Here is a 21,674-nt window from a genome sequence, read left to right on the forward strand (position 1 = left end):
TACAGTTTATCAAAGTGACTTTTACTGACATTTTAGTCGCTTGAAAGTGAAATAAATCTGTAAAATAACCGAAAATGTGCTGGCAGCTTATTATAAAGGTTTTGTAGTGAAATATACAACACTAACCCAGACAATATATAGCTTTAAACTATAAAAAATCATCATAAAAGTAACTTTTTTTAACTTTTTAAGTTGGAAGTAAGATCCAGGTCTCATAATGCAATTCAAAAGCATAAATAAATAGGGAAAAATTCTAAATAAAAACGTGAATCACTTTTACTGTGACCTAGAAAGACGGCATGCAAAACACAATGTGCACAATATGTGTTGTAGAGTAAAATAGGATGTTAAATTGGATACGTTCTGATAGACTTTTTCAGCTTTAGCCACAGAGAATTGATCTTAACGGTTTCTAATTTTATTTTTCATGTATTTTTTTTCAATTATAATGAAATTACGTGAAAAAAAAAATGAATGCACACATTTTTGTTCCATTTATTTATTGTCATGAATTGCATTGCAGCATGTTGATCTCTGCTCTGACGACTTTGATGTTAAAAATTCAACTCTACAGTTTATCAAAGTGACTTTTACTGACATTTTAGTAGTTTGAAAGTGAAATAAATCTGTAAAATAACTGAAAATGTGCTGGCAGCTTATTACAAAGGTTTTGTAGTGAAATATACAACACCAACCCAGACAATATATAGCTTTAAACTATTAAAAATGATCATAAAAGTCACTTTTTTGAACTTTTCAAGGGTAAAATTTATTGGAAGAAAGATCAAGATCTTATGAAGCAATTCAAAAGCATAAATAAATGCGGAACAATTCAAAACAATAATGTGAATCACTTTTACTGACCTAGAAAGACGGCATGCAAAACACAATATGCACAATATGTGTTGTAGAGTTAAACAGGGATTTTAAATGGGCTTGTTTTATGTAGTTTTTCAGCTTTAGCCACACAAAATAGATCAAAACTCTTTCTTTTTTTATTTTTATTTATTTATTTATTTGTTATTTTGAAATTACGTGACAACGAAACATTTAATGTTCAACGTTTTTCAATTTTTTTAAGGTTGTGAATTACATTATGGGATGTGGATCTCTGCTCTGTTGACTTTGGATGTTAAAAATTCAACTCTACAGTTTAACAAAGTGACTTTTATTGACATTTTAGTAGTTTAAAAGTGAAATAAGTTTGTAAAATAACCGAAAATGTGTATACAACTCAGACAATATATCACTTTAAACTATTAAAGAAGATCATTAAAGTTGCTTTTTCTGAACTTTTTAAGGTTTTTCGACTTTTGATGTCGAAAATTTAACTCTACAGTTTAATAAAGTGACTTTTACTGACATTTTAGTAGTTTATAAAAGTGAAATAAGTCTGTGAAATAAGAGAAAATGTGCTGTAAGTTTATTACAAAGGTTTGTGTAGAGTAATAAACAACACCAACCCAGACAATATAGCACTTTAAACTATTATTAATGTTCATAAATGTCACTTTTTCCAAGTTTAAAAGTTGTTGGCAGAAAGATCAAGGTTTTTGACTTCATTGATTTTGCTGTCTTGCTTTTAAAGCCTACAGTTGTTGCATCACTAAGCAATCGGTTGAGTGGATCTTTTAGTAAGTCATTCTGATTTAAGTGAATCATTGTTTTGAATGAATTGTTTTAATGAATACGATTAAAAGAAAGATGGATTGAAATCTCTCCAAAGCGAGATCTGCAGTCTTTAAAAAAATTAATTGATAACAAATATAATATGTTTATTTATTATCAACTATTTTGTTTAATACAAAGTTAAACTTAGTATTTTAATCAGTTTGACTGATGAAAGTTGAGATGACAAGAAATGTTTAATTGAGTGAACAAAAATATTTTAGGCAGCATTATTTATTACAGTGTGTAAAACAAATTGTTGTATTAAAATTACGTGTTGTTAGTGTAATGTTTAATAGCAATTTATCTGATTGTTTTATTTTATGTTATATTTCTATTTTTATTTGTTTAATTTTTTATGTTCTGCTCTAAAAATCATGGTTTGTTTTTAGTTAAATCATACACACACACACAAAAAAAAAAAAAAAAATATATATATATATATATATATATATATATATATATATATATATATATATATATATATATATATATATATATATATATATATATATATATATATATATGTGTGTGTGTGTGTGTGTGTGTGTGTGTGTGTGTGTGTGTGTGTGTTTATATATTTATTTATTTATTTATTTATTTTTATATAGTTCGTTTTTTTATGTATTCTTTATTTATTTAGTTTTATTATTATTGTTTATATTTATTATTTTTATTTATATCTGCTCCCTAAAACATATGCTGGATAAGTTGGCGATTCATTCCACTGTGGCAACCTCAGATTTATAAAGGGACTAAGCTGAAAAGAAAACGAATGAATGAAATAATGAATTTTTCCTTATTTATTTGATTATTTTTCTTTTTATTTATTTATTAGAGTTTTTTTTATTTTATTACTTTTTTATTTCATTTTTTATTTTCTTTTTATTTTCCTTATATTCTGTACTAAATATATATTTTTAATAAAAAATTATATATATGTGCTGAATATAAATAAATAAAATAAAATAATCACACAAATAAATATAATTATATTAAATTATATAGTAAAAATACATATATATATATATATATATATATATATATATATATATATATATATATATATATATATATATATATATATTATATTTATTTGTGTGATTATTTTATTTAATTTATTTATATTCAGCACTCTATCATTCATTTATTTATTTTTATCTATTTATTTATTTATTTATTTAGTTAGTTAGTTAGTTAGTTAGTTAGTTAGTTAGTTAGTTAGTTAGTTAGTTTTTTTTTATTTATTTTTATAATCTGCACTAAAAATACAATTACCGTCTAACCTTGAGAAACTAACGTTGACAGTACATTCGGAGAAGCAAAAATTGTTATTAAAAATAACACCAACAACAACCAAATTTTAATAAAACAATTAGTTGTAAAACAATTAGTTTGTAAAATTTCTGGGGGAAGATTTTGTGTTTGCCAGGTCTTAAGCAATAACAATAGCAATGTCTACTTTAACAAGCAATTTTCAGCAGGAAAAATATATATAATTTAGTAGAAATATCGTGCATGTCTCGAAATGCTGAAGACAGCAACCGTTTAATAAGGCATGTTATGAGTGAAACAGACAACCGGTGACATGGCTAACAGTTGACCAGACATTTATAAGCAATTTTCACAGATAAGTCCTGGCATAATGCCTGCAAATGAGTCCAATTTATAAACCTCTCACAATGCTATGCTCAGTCGGGAGACCAGATTCCAGCGATCCCGTTGAAAATCCCTCCTTCTGGTTGGTCCAGAAAATACCAGCTCAGCTTAGAGGAGGATTAGACCCGCACCTGCTCCCCGATGAATTATCTAACCGTGTTAAAACTGAAAGAGTCAACTCTCGGGATGAGTTTTACATGCAGATTGTTGGCTTCATCTCCTTCCCTTTATGATAATCCCAAACTCACTCCATCACTGAGTTCAGAATGTATGTGGATCATGGGGTTTTTGGTGTGTTGTGGATGTGCTGAAGTGTTTCTGTGTGTGTGTGTGACTGCAGGTGGTCGACATTAAGGAGAAGCTGAAGGAGTCAAGGAGGTTCTGGTCGTCTCTGCCTGACAGCATCTGTGCGGAGGACGAGATGACTGACCCAGATGAGGAGCAGTGCTGGAACAGTCATACCAGGGGAAGGTACGGCGGTCACCTTCACACACACACACACACACACCCGCGCACACACACACACATGTTTGGATTTCCATAGTCCCCAACAACTTCATGAAAACCAGGCTCAAACACAGACACACACATACACACACACACTCTCATTTTTATTCTGACTCATTTCACACAAACACACTCGCACTATCACTCACAGACTAACACATACGCACACACACTCACTCGGCACACATACTGTACATGCACACACACATTTGGGTTTTCATAGTCCCAAACAATGTGATAAATTCCAGGCAGACACACACACACATATGCACGCATGCATGCACGCGCACGCACACACACACACACACACACACACACAGTACGTGCATACATACACACACACATAAACACACCTTTTTACTCACTCACACACACACACACAAACACACACACACACACACAAACACACACACACATACACAGACATGCGCACGCAAGCACACACTCACGCATTCAAGCACGCACTCAAGCACGCACTCACACACGCGCACACACAGAAACACACACGTTTAAATATTTATAGTCTCGAACAACTTCATGAATACCAGACACACACACACACACACATTCTAACACAAACTCATTCTCACTCACACACAAACACATACACACACACACATACACACTTATACTCACTCACTCACTTACTCACTCTCTCTCTCACACACACACACACACACACACACACACACAGACAGACATGCGCATGCATGCAGGCACTCACACACGCACGCACATAGAAACACACACGTTTGTAATTTTATAGTTTTAAAACAACTTTATGAATACCAGGCACACACACGCACACACACAAACACAAACACACAGTAAGTGCATACATACATACATATACACACTTATTCTCACTCATTCACACACACACACACACACACACACACACACACACACACGCACACACACACACACACACACACACACACACACACACACACACACACACACACACAGTGGTTAGCACTGATGCCTCACAGCAAGAAGGTGTGTGTGTGTGTGTGTGTGTGTGTGTGTGTGCGTGTGCGTGTGCGTGTGTGTGTGTGTGTGTGTATTGGTGTTTCCCAGTACTGCTTTGCGACTAGAAGGGCATCCCCTGCGTAAAACATATGCTGGAATAGTTGGCGGTTCATTCCGCTGTGGTGACCCCTGAAATAGAGATTAAGCAAAATGAATGAATGAATTAAAATGAATCAAAAGTGAGAATGCAGACATTCGTAACCCTATAAAAGATCATCAAAATTCATCAAAGAGTCCTGATAGAAAAAATGGAGGCAAATCCAGAGCAGTGATAATAACTTAAAGTGCTCTTTTATTTATTATACTTTGCTAAAGCTCTATCATTTATTCTCTTTGAATGAATTGTCAGAGCTGATTTTTTACAGTAGCTCATTCCTTCAGTCCGTGTCTTTTCCCGGGCGTCTATAATGAACACGTCGTGATGTCTGTCACTCCGTCTGCCCGTCTTTGACAATCCGCCAGACGCTTTGGCAGAAAACCCATCCGCCTTTTCAGCGCTCCACAAGTCGTAATATCAGCAGATGGTGCAATATAAGACATGTTTCATTTTCTTTCCAAGCAGCCTCATCATGTAAATGACCCGTGCTGTGTGAAGAGATTTTTTTTTTTTGAGCACCAAGAAGACAAATTAACACAGATGATGAGACTTGTGTGAGTTGAAATGCATGTTATGATTTTTTTTAATCTATTAATATTAGTCAGATCTGGTCTCTATGGAGTACAACAGCCTCATTATTGGCTAATTGCTGCTTAAAAAGCACACGGTTTGCATTTGAATGGGAGCGCATTTTGCGATGGCGCAACCTGGGAGCGTTCAACAAGTTTCTTTTTTTTCCCCCACAAAGCACCACCTGAAATATTAATTAGCCACAAACAATTACCTCTTGCTAAAGCGCTTATTAGAAGATTAGATCTCAATAGAGTTCGGCGCATGCATAATGCTGCAACATGTGTTTGTACTGCGCTCGAATAAAGAGGCTAAAATTAAGCAGATTATGCATGCAAATAATTCAGTGCGAATCACAGACTACACCAAATTCATGCAGTACTTCTTTTTGGTCTCGGGAAATAAATTTGCGAGTATATATATCTATATATCTATATATCTATTTTATATATATATATATATATATATATATATTTTTTATATATATATATATATATATATATATATATATATATATATTTATTTATTTATATACATAGACCATCAAAATAAAGTGTTGCCATTTTTTAAAACTGAATTACCTTTTCACAGTATTTTTTTTTCTGATGTGGGAAGTAAAGTTTAAAAAAAAAAAAAAAAAAATATATATATATATATATATATATATATATATATATATATATATATATATAATGTGTGTGTGTATGTTTTTATATATATATATATATATTTTTTTTTTTTACTTTTTTTATTATTATTTTTTTTTTTACTTTACTTTAAAACTGTAATTCAGTTTTAAAAATGGCAACACTTTATTTTAATGGTCTATGTTATGCAGGTCTGTGCTTTATTTAATTTAATTTATTTATTTGTTGCGGGTATGTGCTTGTTGCACTTGAGTTGTAGGTGGAGTTTACATGGCTTGTCCAGGATTGGATGACGCCCGTGACGTCACTGGGGATTCCTATTATATAAGGCTGACAGCAATGGCGGCTCAGTCTCTCTCATAGATATATACATTAGATGTTGTCTATTGGAAGGAATCCGTCAATACAGCTGCCATTTTAGTACAGGGTAGCGCCCCTTTGAAATGAATGCGGGACCCCGCAGATCTGTGGCCATCCGAAGCCAGAGATATACACATACACACAAATATCTATGATCGGGAGTTTTCCCGGAGGTCAGTATTTTAAATTCATTTCACTATTGTTTTACTGTATATGTGATTAAATGAATGCAGCCCTGTTGAGCTTGTTTCCAAAACATTTGGATGAGTGCAATTATTAGTATGTCAGCAACTGAAAGAAAACAGGTTGTTTTTCCCAGCATTGGTAAAGTGTTTCTGATTTGCTGGAGTTAACTTTAACACATTTATTAGCTGCCTTGCAAGCATGACATTTCCTTTAAGAAATGCCAGTATAGTTGTAATGTTTTGCACCTTTACAACCAAGGTGATTTTCACACTAAAGGTGAAAGTGCAGATTGCAGCCTGGCATTATTGCGTGTTGTACAACACATACGGCGCTGCAAAAGCGCTGACTTTCTGATACACGTGAATATTGCAAATGAAGTGATTCTGAACACAATGTAAAGCTGCAGGGCTTGTGAATGTGAGCTGCTGATCCTGCTGGAGTCACTCTGATGGGGTCATGCTTGAGTCAACAACAACACTCGCTCATGCGGACAGACATCATTTGGCTTTAAAGAGAGCCTATTATGATTTTTCAAAGGTTCATAATTTGGTATCAGAGGTCTTATATAATGAGTTTGCATTCATCCAAGGTCAAAAAGTGTGTTTGTTTTCTTATAATACACTCGCAGCATCAGCTTTTTTTTCCTCACAGTGTCTGAAACAGTTGGTTCAAGAATCCACTCTTTCTAAAAAAGCCTCAGTTCTCTGTTGTGAGTGGTCTGATAACCATATGTGCTGTGATTGGTCTGATGGCTGTTCTCTGCTTTGATTATATAATCAAATATAATCACTCTGATTGGTCAGATGGCCACTCTCTACTATGATTGGTCAAATGGCCTAGTATTTTGCAATTGGTCATGCAATCCAGTCTATTGTAATTGGTCAGATGACCCTACTCTGCTGTGATTGGTCAGATTGCCATACTCTTCTCTGATTGGTTAAATGGTCTATTCCCTTCAGATTGGCCATAGGCCAGTCTACTGTCAATGGTCCTACTATGCTCTAATTGGGCAGATGCCCTTACTCTGCGCTGATTGGTCAGATGGGCCTACTATGATCTGATTAATGAGATGCCCCTACTCTGCTCTGATTGGTCAGATGGGCCTACTATGCTCTGATTGGTCAGATGGACCTACTATGATCTGATTAATGAGATGCCCCAACTCTACTCTGATTGGTCAGATGGGCCTACTATGATCTGATTAATGAGATGCCCCAACTCTACTCTGATTGGTCAGATGGGCCTACTATTCTCTGATTGGTCAGATGGACCTACTATGATCTGATTAATGAGATGCCCCTACTCTGCTCTGATTGGTCAAATGGTCTATTATTTTGGGATTTGTCTTCTAGTCCAGTCTACTGTCATTGGTTAAATGAATCAGTCTTGTGTGATTGGTCAGATGCCCCTGCTCTGCTCTGATTAATGAGATGCCCATACTTTGCTCTGATTGGTCAGATGGGCCTACTATGCTCTGATTGGTCAGATGGACCTACTATGATCTGATTAATGAGATGCCCCAACTCTACTCTGATTGGTCAGATGGGCCTACTATGATCTGATTAATGAGATGCCCCAACTCTACTCTGATTGGTCAGATGGGCCTACTATTCTCTGATTGGTCAGATGGACCTACTATGATCTGATTAATGAGATGCCCCTACTCTGCTCTGATTGGTCAAATGGTCTATTATTTTGGGATTTGTCTTCTAGTCCAGTCTACTGTCATTGGTTAAATGAATCAGTCTTGTGTGATTGGTCAGATGCCCCTGCTCTGCTCTGATTAATGAGATGCCCATACTTTGCTCTGATTGGTCAAATGGGCCTACTATGCTCTGATTGGTCAGATGGACCTACTATGATCTGATTAATGAGATGCCCCAACTCTACTCTGATTGGTCAGATGGGCCTACTATGATCTGATTAATGAGATGCCCCAACTCTACTCTGATTGGTCAGATGGGCCTACTATTCTCTGATTGGTCAGATGGACCTACTATGATCTGATTAATGAGATGCCCCTACTCTGCTCTGATTGGTCAAATGGTCTATTATTTTGGGATTTGTCTTCTAGTCCAGTCTACTGTCATTGGTTAAATGAATCAGTCTTGTGTGATTGGTCAGATGCCCCTGCTCTGCTCTGATTAATGAGATGCCCATACTTTGCTCTGATTGGTCAGTTGGCCATACTCTTCTCTGATTAGTCAAATGGTCCATTTTTTTGCGATTGGTTTTATAGGGCAGTCTACTGTCAATTGATTACATACAATCCAGTCTACTGTGACTGGTAATATAGTCCAGTCTACTGGTGGGTTCTACTCTGCTCTGATTGGTCAGATGACCCTACTCTGCTCTGATAGGTCAGATGACCCTACTATGCTCTGATTAATCAGATGACCATACTCTGCTCTATTTGGTTCAATGGCCAAGTCTTGTGCGATTGGTCATATAATCCAGTCTACTTTGATTAGTCAGATGACCCTACTCTGCTCTGATTGGTCAGGTGACCATACTCTACTCTGATTGGTAAAAGTGTCTATTCTTTTGCGAATGGTCTTATAGGCCAGTCTATTGTCATTGGTTAAATTGGCCAGTGTTTTGTGATTGCTCACATAATCCTGTCCAGTGTGATTGGTCCTACTCTGCTTTAATTAGTAAAATGGCCCAGTCTTCTGCAATTGGTCAAATAGTCCAGTCTATTGTAATTGATCAGATGACTCTGCTCTGATTGGTTCGCTGATCATACGCATCTCAGATTAGTCAAATGGCCCAGTCTTTTGTGATTGGTCATATAGACCAGTCTATTGTCATTGGTTATATGGTAATACTCTGCTCTGATTGGTTGGATGACCCCAGGCACGTGCACACATAGGGCTCAACCTGTGCACTGCACATGCCCTTTTAAGTCTTGGATAGAAAGTGCCCTTCCAAAATGATCAAAAGTGCCCCCGCGACGCGACAACCCACCACCCCCGCTCTTCAAAAATGTATTCCTGCACATGCCCTTTGGACGGTCTCTGCACGGGCCTGGATGACCCTACTCTGCTCTAATTGGTTAGATGGCCAGACTCCTTTCTGATTGGTCAAATGGCCCAGTCTTATGTGATTGGTCCTATAGTCCAGTCTACTGTCATTGTTTAAATAGGCCTACTATGCTCTGATTGGTCACATGGCCCTTCTCCACTCTAATTGGTCAAATAGCCCTGTATTTTGCAATTGGTCAGATAGTTTTGTCTGCTGTCATTGTTCAGATGGTTTTACTCTTCTATGATTGGTCAGATGACTGTTGTGATTGGTCATATAGGGTCAACTGACCAATCAGAGAAAAGTAGGCTCTCAGAAAGCTGGGTTAATTTAAAGAAAGTTCTTGAGCCAGCTATTTTAGTCACTGTGGGAAAAGTGCTAAAGCTGTAATTACTGGCTGCTCATTTCAGACCGTTTATAATCACTTCTGTCTTATAGGGGACAAATATTTACCTGCACTTTGATATGCGAAACTTTGCTGAGCTTTTATATTCAGACACTGCTGCACGACACACTGTATCAAAAAAGTCACATTACACCCACACACACACACACACACACAACACACACAACTCCTCGTTTCGAGTCACATGAAGTGTGTGAATAAATGATGATTTCTGTTTAATTTATGAGGTATTTGAAAATGAATGCATTTGCGCTTCTGTGTCACGCAGTTTGTAATCAAATATAGATTACATCAAATCATAGATTCAGAAAAAGTTTCTGGACTCCAGCTGTGAAGGTTTAATGAAGTTTTCCCTGCACATATGTCTGTGCTCGTTGCTTTCCAGATATTTCCCAGAAGTGGTAAAAGACGGTCTTACAAACCAGCTGAATAACCCAGAGGTGGAGGTGGACATCACAAGACCAGACACTTTCATCCGACAGCAGATCATGACCCTCAGAGTGATGACCAACAAGCTGAGAAACGCATACAACGGCAAAGACGTCTACTTTCAAGACTCCAGTAAGACACTTCACAAGAAAATCTCTCTTTCAGTCAGTAAAATGATAGATGCAATAGATAAATGAGGATGATTGATGCTAGTTTATCATGTTAGCAAAATATTCAAATCAAAACATAGTGTCAATCATGCATTTTTACCATAAGTTAAAGATGAAACCTACGCAATGTCTTTCAGTTTAACGCTAGTTTATGTCTTATAAAATTGTACACACCTACCGGCCACTTTATTAGGTACACCTTACTATTACTGGGTTGGACCCCCTTTTTGCCTTCAGAAGCACCTTAATCATTCGTGGCATAAATTCAACAAGGTACTGGAATTATTCCTCAGAGATTTTGGTCCATATTAACATGACAGCATCATGCAGTTGCTGCAGATTTGTTGCCTGCACATCCAAGATGTGAATCTTCCGTTCCACCACATCCCAAAGGAGCTCTATTGGATTGAGATCCGGTGACTATGAAGGCCTTTTGAGTACAGTAAGCTCATTACCATATTCAAGAAACCAGGCTGAGATGATTGTGACATAACTCATCATTCTGCTGGAAGTAGCCATCAGAAGATGGGTACACTGTGGTCATAAAGGGATGGACATGGTCAGCAACAATACTCATGTAGGCTGTGGCGTTAACACCATGCTCAATTGGTACTAAAGAAGTCTGCCAAGAAAATATCCCCCACACCATTTCACCACCATTAGCCTGAACCGTTGATACAAGACAGGATGGATCCATGCTTTCCTGTCGTTGACTCCAAATTCTGACCCCACCATCTGAATGTCCAGCAGAAATGGAGACTCATCAGAGCAGGCAACGTTTCTCCAGTCTTCTATTGTCCAGTTTTGGTGAGCCTGTGTGAATTGTCGCCTCAGTTTCCTGTTCTTAGCTGACAGAAGTGGCACCCGGTGTGGTCTTCTGCTGCTGTAGCCCATCCGCCTCAAGGTTGGACATGTTGTGTGTTCAGAGATGCTCTTCTGCAGAGCTCGGTTGTGACGAGTGCTTATTTGAGTTACTGTTGCCTTTCTATCAGCTGGAACCAGTCTGGCCATTTTCTCTAACCTCTGGCATCAACACAGCATTTGCGCCCACAGAACTGCCGCTCACTGGATATTTCCTCTGTTTCAGACCATTCTCTGTAAACCTTAGAGATGGTTGTGCGTGAAAATCCCAGTAGATCAGCAGTTTCTGAAATACTTAGACCAGCCTGTCTGACACCAACAACCATGCTACGTTCAGTCACTTAAATCACCTTTCTTCCCCATTCTGATGCTTAGTTTGAACTGCAGCAGATCATCTTGACTTGTCTACATGCCTAAATACATTGAGTTGCTGCCATGCTAATTAGAAATTTGCATTAACAAGCAGTTGGACATAATGAAGTGACCGGTGAGTGTATATTTGTATATAAATATTAAGAATCATATTTAAATAATTATATTAAAAGACTGCATTAAAGGATCACACACTGTAAAAAAATGGTCCATTGGATTTATATATATATATATATATATATATATATATATATATATATATATATATATATATATATATATATATATATATATATATATATATATATATATTTTTTTTTTTTTTTTTTAATTTATTTTTTTTTTTTTTATATATATATATTTTTTTTTTTTTAAGGTAAGTGATTGCAAACAATTTATATAGGCTGAATTTTGACAAACAAATAAGGTTCAGTCAATTTTAGATGTTTGCAATTAAACTTAAAAAATAGTAAATGCAATAATCAATTTTTTAGGCCAGTTTGGACACAAAATACTCATTTGTAATATTCATACTTATTTATAATATTTATCCCACTAGACGTTTGTAAAAGATTTAACATTTCACCCACATTTTGACAATTAGTTTTCACAAAAGTTCACAAAATGTCAAATTAGATGCTTTACATAGTTTTATTCAGATGACTTGTATAAAATAGAATACCTATATAAATGCATGAAATACAATCAAAGCTTCCATACAATGTCATAAAAATGTAGCACTGATAATAGTATATAAATTGAAATAAGCCCTTTATAAACATTATGAGTGGAGCAAATAAACCTAAATCTGTTGAATGGACATGAACCAATTGCATTTGCTTTGTAAGTGTTATTTCTTCTCCCACTTTCCCTTCATTTGAAATAAATTATCCATATCCTAACATATACATGTTTTAGTTATTGTTATTTTTTTCTTACAGAATGTGTAAGTCAATCTGATTCTGTGGAATGGACTTGCAATGCAATGTAATAAAATGCAATAAAATTAAATTAAATGTCAAATAAAATGTTCAATAAAATGCAATAAAACAAAATAGAAATTCTATAAAATTCAACAAAATTAATTAAAATTATGTAAAAGAAATAAAATAAAGTAAAATGCAATAAAAATAAATAAAATAATAAAGAATAAAATAAATAAAAATAAATTAAATAAAAAAGAACAAATTAAATTAAAAATTAAATAAAATGCAATAAATAAAAAATACATAATATGAGAAAAAAAATTTTTATTTAATTTTGTTTTATTTCATCAAGTTAAATTAAATATAAAATGAAAAAAGAATTATAAATAAATAACATTCATCAATAGATCTTTACCCTGCTATTGGCAAGGCGAATACATGTAGATTTAACATGCATTATATCATTGCAAACAATTTCAGCCCAATTGTTTTGTTTTGTTTTGTTTTGTTTACAACACAACATTGTGGTGTTCAAACTCAAACATAAAAAGGTCACGGAGTTGAGCTGCTCTTGAATGCTCCACTCTTCTTCTCAAGGAGACACTTTAGAATTTAAGACATGCACCATATGTTCTGTTATTGACACTTTTTCCCCGGTTTCGACCTACTTTAGATCTGACTTTCGTAAAGGAATAATGCATAGATGAAAATAGATTCAATTGCACAGATAAAAATAAGCCCAGACTGGCATACGCATTTCCAGCTCTTTCTAATGCAGCTCTCTGGCGTGTGTTATTCCCTGTAAGGAGGCCATGCAGACGTCCCTCATTCAGCTCCATTAATCTGAAAACATCACACACACAGTCTAGACTAGAGACCCGCTACTGTCAGACACACAGACTCACACCAACAGGAGACTGAATTATGATAATGGGGAATCACTGGATGATATTGTCTGATTTTAGCAAAGATTGGGTTATTTTTAGATGATCTGCATTATTATAGCTATAATCCTTTACATATATGCAGTTTTAGGTTAAATTATGTTTAGTAAATATAATACTATGATACTTTAGGAATATGATATCTGCAATATAAATAAACATGTTTTTCTTTACTTTTTAATTACTCAATAAAGCTTTAATATAGAATATACAGTCGATGGTTAGCCCTCCTGTGAAATAATTTTATTCTTTTTCAAATATTTCCCAAGTGACGTTTATCAGACCAAAAATAAATAAAAAAATAAACATAAATTCACAGTATTTCTATAATATTTTTTTTAATTTCTGTAAAATTGTTCTGTTGATTATCGAGAAAAAAATATTAGCCTAAAGGGGCTAATAATTTTGTCCTTAAAATGGTGTTTAAAAAAATAAAAACTGCTTTTATTCTAGTCAAAATAAAACAAATAAGACTTCCTCCAGGAGAAAAAAATATTGTCAGACATACTGTGAAAATTTCTTTGCTCTGTTAAACAATATTTGGGAAATATTTAAAAAAGAGAACTTCAATAGGGGTATAATAATTCTGACTTCAACTGTACATTAGATTAGTCAGTACTGAAGTCAAATTAGGAGCTTATCTAACAAAATAACTTACAGTAGCACTCTGAATACTAGTATAATCAAATTTATGTTATAGAAAAATATAAAAGACAAGTTAAAAAAAGAGGAAAAATCAAGAGAAGCAAAAAAAAATAGAGAAAAAAATTGGTAAAATTTTGTAGGTTGTATTTTTTTATAAAACTTTTTTTTTGCAAAACTTTGCTTGAATTTAATTGTAATATATTACATTTTTTAAACATGTTCAGTGCCTAAAATGTCATTTTAATAAATATATCTGTTCAATAAATGGATTAAATTTCTGAATAGGAATGATGTTCCAGGGTCAGCTTGTTTAGATGTTAGTCCAGGATTGCATCCTACTTGGAAAAAAACACACTCACCAACCACCATCATGGAAAAGGTCTTTGGTCGCGTTGTTTACATTTTTTTATTATTATTTAATTATTTTTTTTTTACAGTTCTATTAATTTCCATTAGCATTTGCTTAGTTTTTAATAGTACAGAATTAACAGTTAAATCAAGTTGAGCTTTATTTTGATTGTGCTACACTTATGCTGCAAACATCATAATCATAAATAGCAACACAACACTGGATTTATGAGCAGTTTATACCTATACATAACTAACAAATTGAAGCAGCAATCTAACTATACTAACTACTAACTATACATGTACTACTGTATAAACAGTTAAGTACTTTACATAAGCAGAACAATGTTGCGCAAGATACTGTGCAAAACAGGTTAAAGAAAAGAAGTAGTTTAACATTATTGTATATTCACAGGTAAATGCTGTTTTGAGTCCTTGTAAGATGGAGTTTAAGTAGTGTTTGTTGCATATAGAGAAAAGAGTGTTTCTACAGGTGGTTTGTCAAGCCCACTCACCTGTGTGAGGCACACTCAAAAATGCACAATGGTTTATCAAGAGATAATGAGTTATTTTAGGAAAGTGCCTTGTGCAAGTTTGCAAAAACTGATGCAGGTGTTGGTTAAAGTGTTAGATTGAGAGAGTGTGTTTTCTACGGGTGGTTTGTCAAGTCCACTCACCTGTATAAGGCACACTCAGAATTGCATGTTTTTCAAGAGATATGGAGTGATTGTAAGAAAGTGTCTGGTGCAAATGTGCACAAACTCATGCAGAAGTTGGTTAAAGTGTCAGAACGATGAAAGAGTGTGTTTTCTACAGGTGGATTGTCAAACCCACTCACGTGTCTGAGGCGCACTCAGAAATGCATAATGTTTTAATAGTGATATGGAGTGATTGTAAGAATGTTGTGTGTGTGTGTTGATCAGGTGATGAGGAGAGCGGTTCTGGCAGTGGCAGTGGCTTCACCACAGAACCTGAAGTGGTTCACACAGAACCGCCGATGCTGGAAGCCGACAAAAGTGACCCACAGCCGCCGACAGACGCTGGATCTGTGCAGCAGAAACCTTCCGTGACTGTACTGAGCATCCCTGCACTGCTGCTGCTGCTGCTGCTCTGCTGGAGATAATGGCAGATCCTCAGTGGCTCACGGCCACATGGACACACACAGACGATGTTAGCCTTTCCGCAACCGGACTGAACCTTTTACACAAAAAAAAGATGAAGAAAAGCCCATAAAAAAAAGAGGAGAGCAAGAAGGTGTGAGCGCAAACATTTGCATCCTGCTTGTTCCAAAGAATGCTTGGTGCAATCGCTAATCTTGGCCAATCGCTCTCATTTATAAATCTTTTTTTGGGGGGGATGAAACGTGGCTTCCGTGTGAGTGGGACCACCTTCGGGCAAAAAAAAAAAAAAAAAAACAGTAGGGGAAAAATATGAAAATATATTTTTGTTTTCCTTTTATACTGAGACTACAGAACACGCTCTGGTGGTTTTCTTTGTGTTTTTTCTTACGTTTCGCCCCCTCCTGAATTCATCGTACGATACAGTAAAAAAAAAAAAAAAAGCATTATGAATCTATAAAAGTCAACTCGTTTATGTACCACTGTGAGAATGCATGAGGAGGTCATGAGTTCGTGTTTTCAACTGTGATTTGTTTGTTTTCCTCACACACTTCTGATGCTTTTATTCTTTGGTCGAGGTGATTTTTAATTTGCGTTTTATAAGGTGAGCGTCTCGTCCCGTTTTCCCCAAACGATGATTCATTCGAAAGAAATGCTCCATATCCTAATATATAAAGGTTTTAGTTATTAAATGTTTTCTTACAGAGAAAGATTTATTTATATTTCTAATATAATTATATATTTTGGCTTTAGCAGTTAGCAACTTTTATTCAGAAGCACATATGTAACAATATAGCTCTTTATTTGCCCTTTCAGTGCAAACGCTTAATTTATTTTACACGTATAAATATATAATCTGGATGGACCTGACTTTCCTCTGCAGTTTCCTTTTTACTTTTGTGCATTTTTAAGATTAGTTTAAGATTAGAAACGTCAAACTCCAGTGTTAAACCCGTACTTATGGTCACTTATATACACGTTATTGTAATCAGTTGTGTATGCACATACCTTACCTATTATACATGCTTATTTATTTTTATTTTTTTGCTGTCTTTATATGTAATTCACCAGATCAGCCTTTTTATGTGCAGGTTATTTACAGAAATATTGAGTTGTGAATCGTTGGGCTGAGTTCATGAAACTGGCAGAATTCATTCGCATTCACACAAAGGGTGAAACTATACACAAAACAATACATACATGTTCAGTAAACTTTTGTTTTTATTAGTTGTCTACTAAACATGATTGTTGCTCTGCCATTAAAATAGTTCAATTATTATTTTATTTTGAAATAAATAACTCTATTTAAATGTAATTACTTCATTAGTAACCCTATTATTGCACATTACTGTGAACTTCAGTTGACAATAGAGTGTACATTATTAATTTTTTGCTATATCTAGCCTAATCTCATGAGGAAACATAAATATTTTTACAAGTTTAGTTGTAGGAAAATGTATAATTTTAAAAAGGAAGGGTGGCACCGAACAATGCCCCTAAACCATACCTGTCAAGATTGGGATGTGAAAATAAGGGATGTGCCCACCATAATAAGGGATTATTATATGGTCATATATGGTCTCCCATCCAAGTACTGACCAGGCTCAGCATTGCTTAGCTTTAGTGAGTAACCGGTCTTGGGCTGCAGGGTAATATGGCTGTGGAGTAAAACTAAGTGTATATGCCTGGTCCTTTCTCGCCTTTCACTGCTGGTTCTCCTCCTTTTATAATCCAGGTGCTTTACATCATCCCTCAAGCACTGGCCTCATCCCATTCCCATGGCTCTCACCCCCGCCCAGTCACTACATATGTATATATGTGTGTGTATATGTGTGTGTGTGTATATATTCATATATATATATATATATATATATATATATATATATATATATGTGTGTGTGTGTGTGTGTGTGTGTGTGTGTGTGTGTGTGTGTGTGTGTGTGTGTGTGTGTGTGTGTGTGTGTGTGTGTGTGTGTGTGTGTGTGTGTGTGTGTGTGTGTGTGTGTGTGTGTATACTGTATGTATATTGACTGGGTGGGGCTGAGAGCCATGGAAAATTTAAATATTATTCAAATCCCAATTAACAAAACAAAGTTTATTACCAGTTTTTGGATTAGATGTACAATATGGATTAGATGTTACAAAAGTTGGATTAGATGGATACAATGTCTGTTGCAGTTTTTATGAAGACATTATTCACACATCAACTAAAACAGCACTGAGTAAAAGATCATAGATATTCCACTTGCAACACTGTCCAAATTTTCAGAATTACGAAGTGTAGGTTCAAGACCATAGGAAAAGAGGCGTATGAAGTTCCAAACCTCAAGCAAGTGTAAAAACCTTTTTTTTTTTTTTAATTAGGAGACTTTATTGGCATTTCAATCACTCGTTAAACATGTTATACTTCAAAATACACATTAACACAAGGTGAGAAAAACACACCCTCTTAAACCCAAATATTTGTGAACAGATGCAAAAGTGCCGTCTGAAATCTCCATCAAAAATGAATGTTTTTCTCAGCCTGGTTTGTTTATGTTGAGATATTTTCATTTAAAGACCAGGAAAATGATTTATTCTTTGCTATAAAAGTGATATTACTGAACACACACACACAGGAGACTGATAACAAACACTGATAAATATTTTAGAAGAAACTTCAGACGGCATTTAGAGGTTTTTGAGAACTCCTATTGAGCATTTTAATAATAATAATAATAATAATAATAATGATAATTAATAATATATTTTTACTTATACAATTTAGTTTTTATGTTACATGTTTAAAAGCTAACAAATGGTCAATTAAAAGTTAGTTGAGAAAATATTGTCCATTGTCCATATTGTCTTTTTATTCTTAATATGCTTTTAACTCTTATTAAACATTTTAATAATAATATTATTATTATTAATAATGAATAATTAAATTAATAATATATTTTTATACATTTTAGTTTTTATGTTACATGTTTAAAAGCTAATAAATGGTAATAAAAAAAGTTAATTGAGAAAATATTGCCCATTGCTTTTGAGTATAGCTTTACCAACTTATTGAACATTGAAGTAATAATAAGGATGATGATAAAAACATTTAAATTCAAATAAGTTAATACAAATTAGAAAGTTCAGAGTTTAGATTTTATTTATAACTCATGTTTTTATGTTACATGTTTAAAGACTAATCATTTTTAGTGTATTTTTTTATTATTTACCAACAAGTATTGGAGAAATAATCTTCAATTTACCCAACATCCAATAAAAGATGTCCTCTGTCATGTTTCATGAATGAAGCCCAATGCGTTTGTGTGTCACTATGAATGTTACAAGGGCACTTTCCTGCTTCTGCTCGTCTGCATTTCTGAATGTTCCCAGTGCAGCAAACACACACCTAAAACATCGAGAAAAAAATAAATAAATAAATGGCAGAATTATCAGTGAAACAGCTCAGACCTCCCGTTATGAATGCTGGCATGTGTTAATGTCTGGTTTTACGACAGCCTCTCCAAAACAACTGCTGGTTTCTAGAAGGAGTGTGTGTATGAAGACGCTGTGCATTCTTCAGCGCTTTATGTTCAAAGCCGCTCCGCTAAAACACTGTTTTCATCACTGAAACGCACAGATGTGTGTGAAGGTTTTGATGCAGACACACGAGCAGCTTTGAAAATGAAGTGTGGAGGAAAGAGAAAGGGATGCTGCGTTTGAAGGCAGGACGGGTAGCTGAGGATGACGGGGGTTTTTATTGCTCATGCCTGGGTACTTTTTGTCTTCCTGGGAAGGCTCAAGAAAAGCACCTCGTGGGTTTGGGAAATGAGAAATTCAGTGAGCTGAGAGAGAGGGAGGGAGGGTGTGTTGAGGAAAGGTCAAACACACGGCTGAGTCTTAAAGTCAACATGAAGATTTTGAACTTTTTTATTTTCAGATTTTGGCTTCTAGCCCTTGTGCTGTGCTGAAAATCAGTTAGAAAAATGACCGACGCTTTGATATTGTTAATCAGTGGTTTTGCAGTTTATAGGCAAATCTGGGATGCATTTTTGTTTGTTTTATTTTTGAGGGTGTGTGTTTGTGTGGGGGGGGGCACTTTTGTATAATTTGTGCAATATTTACATAAAAATTAGGATGTGAAAAAAGCTTACTAATCTCTCACGCGTTTCATGGCTAAATATTAGATGCATCTTTTATTTTATCAACTTTTTATCAACTATTTGCTCAAATTGTAGCTTTTTTTCAGACCTTTTTTTGTTTTTTTGTTTTGTTTTGAAAGAAAAACATTCATTTATTATTTTCCTTCGGTTTAGTCCCTTATTTAACAAGGGTTCGTCAACCGGCAACTATTCCAGCATATGTTTTACACAGAAAATGCTCTTCCAGCCACAACCCAGTACTGGAAAACACCCATACACACTCATTCACATGCACACTCATATACTACAGCCAATTTAGTTTATTCAATTCCCCTGCATGTGTTTGGACTCTGGGGTAAACCGGAGCACCCGAAGGAAACCCGGGGAGAACATGCAAACTCCACACGGAAATGCCAACTAAGCCGGAACTCAAACCAGTGACCCTCTTGCTGTGAGGCAACAGTGCTAAGCACTGAGCCACCATAATGCCCCCAGAAATAAAAGCACACTTTAGAATAATTTATGCAAGATTTACATACAAGTTTGGATCGAAAAAATGCTTGCTAATCTCTCATAATGCTGTTTTGAAGACAAAGTCTTGTAAATATTTTGATTTTATTTTATCAACCTATTTATTATATACCATTAATATATAATATATGGTATTGTCGCAGGGGCACGTCAGATCATTTTGGAAGGGCACTTTCTATCCAAGACTAAAAAGGGCATGTGCTCTGCACAGGTTGAGCCCTATGTGTGCACGTGCCGGAGTTTCGTGGCCAAGTTGTTTGTGTATTTTAATTTTATTTTATCAACCAGTTTTTTTTTTTTTTTTTTTTTTCTTTGGGGTGGAAAGGAAAGCATAATTTGGAAGTATTTGCACAATATTTACTTACAAAATCAAAATGAAAAACTGCTTGTTAATCACTCATTTTACAGTTTCATGGCCAAGTCTTGCATGTGCTTTTTATTAATTCTTTTTTTTTTTAAATATAAAATTACGTTTGTGAATTTAATTTGAAAAGAACAACATTGGATGCCTCATCATTAACTCATCTTCATAATTCAGTAAATGTTGCCAAAATTATTTTGATGTTCCTATTTTTTGTGTTGTTTTTAAAACCTAATTTTAGGCCTTTTTTATGGAAAAATTAAATGTTTAATTGAATTATAGAAGCCTTAAAGATGCGACATCCAATATACATCTATATTTTTTACATCCATATTATTATTATTATTATTATTATTATCCATATTTTTTATTCTTATTTTCACTTAAAGTTTTCTTCATTTCTTTTTTTTTTTTTTGCAAAGTCGTATTTATAGTCTTATATATGTTATTATAGTTTTATAGTTATTATAGAAATATTATAGTATTATAAATATTTGATTTATTTTATTTTTTTTAGCCAGTCATTTATTTTAACCAAAGTTAAGTAAAATGTTTTTGTTTTTTGTTTTTTTCTGCCAATTCCCAACAGGTTAAAACCCACTAGCGCAGTGTATCCCAACCCTGTTGCTAAAGGCTCACCAACAGTACACATTTCCCCCCTCTCAATAATCAAACACACCTGAATCAGCTGA

The 21,674-nt window shown here is 34.5% G+C and overlaps 1 protein-coding gene across 2 annotated transcripts in view; it reads left to right on the top strand.

The window, feature by feature from the left end:
• The window catches only part of gpc6a (glypican 6a), a 344,985-nt gene extending 327,493 nt beyond the window's left edge, over positions 1–17,492 (top strand). The window contains exons 7-9 of one of the 2 annotated variants that reach the window (XM_087236291.1): positions 3,668–3,798; positions 10,542–10,717; positions 15,775–17,492. In XM_087236291.1, coding sequence (XP_087092417.1) covers positions 3,668–3,798; positions 10,542–10,717; positions 15,775–15,974 — 507 coding nt within the window. In that variant the 3' untranslated portion in view covers positions 15,975–17,492. 2 annotated transcript variants of the gene reach the window in all.
• Positions 17,493–21,674: the final 4,182 nt, after the last annotated feature.

The sequence above is a fragment of the Danio rerio genome, chromosome 1 (assembly GCF_052040795.2).
Source record: "Danio rerio strain M-AB ecotype USA chromosome 1, GRCz13ab, whole genome shotgun sequence".
Classification (NCBI taxonomy): Eukaryota; Metazoa; Chordata; class Actinopteri; order Cypriniformes; family Danionidae; genus Danio; species Danio rerio.